General features: G+C 34.5%; 1 protein-coding gene across 2 annotated transcripts in view; it reads right to left on the reverse strand.

The window, feature by feature from the left end:
• Nucleotides 1-5,706, reverse strand: part of LOC149806855 (guanine nucleotide exchange factor subunit RIC1-like) — a 190,305-nt gene extending 184,599 nt beyond the window's left edge. For both annotated transcript variants that reach the window (XM_089958692.1, XM_089958684.1), the window contains exon 1: nt 5,513-5,706. In XM_089958692.1, coding sequence (XP_089814818.1) covers nt 5,513-5,653 — 141 coding nt within the window. In that variant the 5' untranslated portion in view covers nt 5,654-5,706. The remainder of the gene's footprint in view (nt 1-5,512) is intronic.
• Nucleotides 5,707-6,033: the final 327 nt, after the last annotated feature.

Raw genomic sequence — 6,033 nt, forward strand, 5'->3', positions numbered from 1 at the left:
CATGTACATACATCATGGATTACGGGCTGCAAATTCAATCCAGTGGACATGGACAAGGGGCAAGGAATTAAGTGCCCGCAGACTGGAATAGATGCCCATTCTGGTGGATTACTCAAAAGTCTTAAGGAGGAAGGGAAGTTAGTCACAAACTTGCTTCCAGCCATAGTGGGTTTTATGGCAGTTTCTACATTTACTGTTCAATGTCATCCTTCACTGTTTCAAAATGCTCATGAACTGTTAAATGCAACTGTCACAAAACCATCCACCTTTTAAAAAACTGTTTGTGAAAAATACATTTTAACTGAAAAATGCATCTGATGTTAAGTTTAAGTGTTATATGAAAGACTAAATAGTTTTTTATTTTCCCAGTTACAGACCAACTGTTTAATTTAAATTTACAAAAAATGTGCTATAGCCCTGATTCATGTCTAAACTTAGTGGTTTCTTAAAATCATAACAAGTATATTTGTTTCAAGATATTTGTTCTTATCCCCTCCATCTCTCTCTCCCAGCCTACACCCCCCCACATACACACATTTATTTGATAAGTAAATAGAGTATTGCAGCAGTTCCAACAGCAACTAGTCAATATTCAATGTTTTACAATAAACACTGCTGAATCAAAATGTTTGTTGCAGTCCCAAACCCAAACACTATAAAACTAAGGAGATATTAGTTTGTGAATAAACAAATTTAGACAGATAAATGTATATTTGTTAAGTCTGATATTGTGTAAACTGGTTTCTAGCAATACATGTACATGTATATAAAGCAAACCATATATAAGTTTTTATCTTCCCAAATGGGGATTTAGAATTTAACTGAAAAAAGAATTTTCTAACAATCGCAAGAAGTGTATTTTTTAAAGCTAAATTCTATCACAGTAGCACACTGAGTATAAGTCAAATTACTTAAATCTGAATTCAAGCATGTCATGGGAATTATGAAAACATAAAGGGTTTCTGATTAAGGAAGCCACATAAGCTGGGATAACATCCATTAATGCAAGGGCTCAAAAGATGTGAATTAAAGGGCATTTGATAACAATGACCAGTCTGGAAGGTGTTGAACTTTGATGCTATTTTTAGCACCAATTTATCAAAAGAAACATTAACTTCTGTATGTAAATGCTTTTATTTATTTTTCTGGAAAAACAAATTTTCGACTTGTAATATACAATGAGAAACCCTATGATGTTAAGTTGTGATATTTTAGTGTCAAATTGGTTTCTAAGAGTATATAATACCAACTAAACAAAATGTCTATTCTTCCCATTCATCACTCAATACAGTGCATACAAGTCTATTGTAGCAGAAGAATGTGATGACATTTCTGAAAGCTAAATTGCATAACAGGCTTTCTCTTCTTAACTGATTCAGCCCCAATCCTGCCTGTAGGCATGATGAGGCTGTACCCTATTTCCGAGTTCTGCAGCATCAAGGTCATTTAAGATATACCATTGTGGGTGGTATTACAAAAAAGCAGACAGATATAGCTCTAAAATGATACCAAATAATCTGTAAGTTCTAATTGCACTACAAAATACAGAGGGAAAAACCTCATTTATTGGACCCATTATTTTTTCACCCCAAATTTGCTCGTGGTCGGAATGCGATTTTGTGTCCAGATTTTAGACCTTTTGGCCTCAGATCTAAGGCAGACCGGTCTGAACTGCACATACAGATGAACCTTTGCAAAAACTAGGATAAGGTGGGCATTTGGAATAAAGAGCGGTCTCCATATGAAAATGATGGGTCCATTAAGCACAACAACAACAACAACAACAACAAAAAGAACTCCAACTTGTACCCTTCTCCTCATGCGCAAGCAAAATAACCAATGGAAAATGATGTTCCTAATACAACTAGGCATTAGTCTTATGAAAAAATCTGTTGAAAGCCAATGTATTACGATGTATTCAGAAATAGCCCTCTAATGTCTTTCCTACGTGCATTTCAGGCAAAAACGACAAAAACCTCTGGGGCTGAAGGAGTTAAACACATCTTTCTTTGTAATAAAATGTGTTTATTATACGCAAAAATGAAAAGAGACCATATTAACCTTTGATCCATATTACTCTTAAGATTTTGCTGGTAATTAGAAAACAGGCACTGATAATGAGATAGTATGCATTTTGAAATATACTGTAATTATCTTCAGTCTGGAATTTGTCTACTAACAAAATTTAGAAATTAAAATGGCATACTGTTCTTTACTTGGAATAAGTAAACATATAAATTGCTGCTTAGCAATTCATTTGGGATTTAACAAGAATTTATATAATTAATTGGGTTTTTTACCTGCTGTTAGGGGTCAACCACTTAGTACGTATGCAAAAATCTGGCAAAGCTTGACCCCTCCCTGTACACATGCATACTTTTTTTTACACATACCCCACCTGTGTATGTTTGCTTGATGCACCCCACCCCCGAATTTTATAGAATGGCCTATATTAAATCCATGCAGAAACCATAAAGGATTAATAATATTAATGTGTTTAATATAAGATAGTCCACCAATGTTCAATGTCTGGCTGTATCAAAGAAATAAGCTGTGTAACTTTAAACAGTTTGTCTAGTATCCGCTAAAATTCAAATGCAGACTGGAACAGGTTAAGTATTAGACAAATTATTATCGAGGTTTCACCCCCCTCCCATTTCCTATGCATACATACATTATCAGTAGACCCCACCTTATGTGAGCGCATGCATTTGGGTTACCGCCCATGCGTACGTACTAAATGGATTGCCCCTTATTGTGCTTTTCTTATTTTCTTATTATCTGTTGTTGAATCTGGTCATAGTTAACATGTAGGAACATAAAGCTTCAGAAATTCAGTAGACTGAAAGTTGAACGATCAATAATGCAATAATCAGGTGACCTTAGAATACTCATGAATTTAAATTTTCATTTGAATTTAAATACATTTACATTTAAATTTGAAGCCAAAACATCCATCTCCAGTTTGACGTATTTAATGAGGTTCTATCTGAGAAGTCTTTTTATAAGCCATAAAAAATACAAAGCCACATATTAATGGCAATCAATGCAATTAGAAAGGGATTTTATAGCCTTGACAACCACTTGGCTTAGCAATTTCAAGCAACATACAAAGGCATTATTGATAGATATATGTACAGCTTTATGTGTGATATACTACAAGTTAAACCAGGGCAATAAAGGATAAACAAAAAGAAATTCCACTTACAGGTAAAACCATAAATGTGGAATCGTATCTACTGCAGATATCCATTTTATAACCAAGTTTGCATATCAGTAGATATTTCATAACCAAGTCTGCATATCAGTAGACATTTCATAACCAAGTTTGACTATCAGTAGACATTTCAGTTGAATTGCAAAAGATGATATTGATGGACATCCTGGAGGAATTAACTGCTACTGCAATATGGAAACAAATTCCCCTCCCCTCCATTAAATGGCCCCACCTTTTTTCTATGCTGTAAAGATGTATATCACAGGCAGTTAATCTTTATTTTTTCATTTAATTCAACTTGTCGAAAAATGTGTTCATGTAACTTTAAGCTTAGATGGTTCCTGAAGATTCAGTAACATGTAGATGATTATTGGTATAATTTCAGTAATTTCACATTGTCTGCCTAATGCTCAAGTCCATATAAATACTCATTTTGATATGTGCTTTGGTGACAAAGTGTTTTATTTGTATTCACATCAAGGTTTTAAAAAGGCTAAATGGGTCAAATGTAACAAAATTAGAAACTAAACTAATAATATTTTAAAATAAAAATGCATGGGATCCCGTTTATACAAGATGTTGATCCCTATTGGATACACAGTGTGTAACTGGTCTATCCAAACTTTCAATCTTTCCATTTAATGTTACCACTAGAGAGCCCCAGGTCTCTAGACTATCTCTCATTAGACAAATTATATCTTAAACAATAATAATAGTTTCAAGAAAACTAGATGATGCAATATTTGTATATCTTTGGCATGCAACAGATCTCAGGCATATTATCAAAAAGTGCCTCTTCAATAAACCCTATGACCAACATGGCATATTACATGTAAACAGATCACTCTTTTCAGTATGTTTCAAATGAGTGGTGTTGTTCTGTTTAGGAATACAAATGGTTGCAATATCATTTGTGTGTGAAATGAATTTGATAATTTCAGCTACATTTTATAGCTCATGTGAAAATTCAGCTAGCTACAGACGTGAATTCATTTATAATGCTGAGATGAACCATAGTTTTTCTTGAATGACCCTTTCCCCTAATGGAAACCATAAAAAGTTTCAAATTCCATTGAGATACATCTTAGTTGGTTGAAATGTGATGGCAGCTGAGAAAGGCTGAAGTTGGGGTATGTCTTTTTAAAGAAATGAATAAAAACATACTAATGGTGATTACCGTAATTAGATAGCTTATTTTCATTAAAGAAACTAAATTCTACTTTCACTGACTTTGGCATTCCTTGGCTGCCATTTTAACCAACATGTCAACAAAACTTTAAAACAAGCCCACTGGTTTGTGTTAGAATTTGATTCAATCTGGAAAAAGACATCAAAGTATAGACCAACCAAAGCAATTAGATTTTCATTTGTGGAAAAGTGTCGATATGGGCTGCTAAGTGTGAGAAATTTCTGCAAATTTGGCCTCTAGTTTTCCTGTCACTTCTCAGTTGACCAGACAACAAGCTACACAACGCCTTTTTTTTTTTTGCTTGGTGGGGAATAAGATGTCGACCCAAACAACATAGATATCAATGGAGATGTCTTGGTAATGGTATTCAGTCACATTATACTTAAGATTCCTTCATGATCATAGCAATATCATTGTTTATACTACTAGGAGATTAATGGTCACATTTACAGTCATTCTGACAGGAAACAGTTCCGTATATATCAAACATTACACTAGGACCTAAAACATAATCACAAGTTGCCTTTAAGCCTTATTTACTGCAAAAACGTCAAATGAGTCACAGATCACAGGGGTTCAATACAAATTTAGGAGTCTAACCTGTAACAATATAACACAAGGGAAGACACGAGTCTGCACCCTTTGGTAGTTCCAACCCTGCTAGTTTATCCTTAATGTGTCTGCTAAGTGCCAACTTAAGCCAGTCATAATCAAAAACAGCTCAACACACTTCGTTCAGTCTGTGATATATTGGAGAAAATGCAACAATTGTTCACCAATTTTGACGTCTGACCAAGAACTGGTCCAGCAGTGCCATTTGCATTCAGATAGTCTTGGATTTCACCTCTGACCGAAAGGTAAGATCAGAACAACCTCGAGTCTGTATTTCAATGATACACATGTTGAAGTCAGCTGGACTTAAATGTCATATGCTGCTCATTTGCAGACGAAATGTATTAAACCAAGAAGTTGTTTTCCATCTTTTTTTCCTGACATTGCGCACTCGTGTCTTCCCTTATGTTATATTGTTACATGTTAGACTCCTAATTATCTTTGCAACGATTCTCTGTGGACAGATTGTCACTGACACTTTAGTCCCAATTTACCTTACAATACCAGACACTCAGTGTATCCTCCGATAAAATGCTAAAGAACATGCGATCACAACTACAGCTAATATGCTGCAGCTGGGAAGAATCGCTCCGTGGCTGTCTGAGATATTTTGGCCAGCCAATTGGAAAATACATGACTGAAGTTTCTCATTCTTCTGCCACGAAATACATGTCAAGCAGCCATCATTTCAATTACAGCTACAAAGTAAACCATATTCTGATTGGTTGGTTCACAAATCAATTTACTAATCAAAGTCACGATTCTAAACAGAGTTCGGATCATTATCAATGACATTTCCTCTTCCGTGGAAGATCGAAAGGAAAATAATTAGATTACAGTTTAATAAAGAGTTGTTAAAAGTATATATGTGTGGCGGATATTTAGCTAATTCAACTTTGTGTTTTATTTAAATATTACATTCTAAAGGAAATAGGAAAATAAAAGCTTGGGTCATGATAACAAACAAAATAACCTATCAAAAGACGAGCACCTGCCGGAAGTAATTAGGAAACAA

The sequence above is a fragment of the Sinohyriopsis cumingii genome, chromosome 1 (genome assembly GCF_028554795.1).
Source record: "Sinohyriopsis cumingii isolate HCF-2022 chromosome 1, ASM2855479v2, whole genome shotgun sequence".
NCBI lineage: Eukaryota > Metazoa > Mollusca > Bivalvia > Unionida > Unionidae > Sinohyriopsis > Sinohyriopsis cumingii.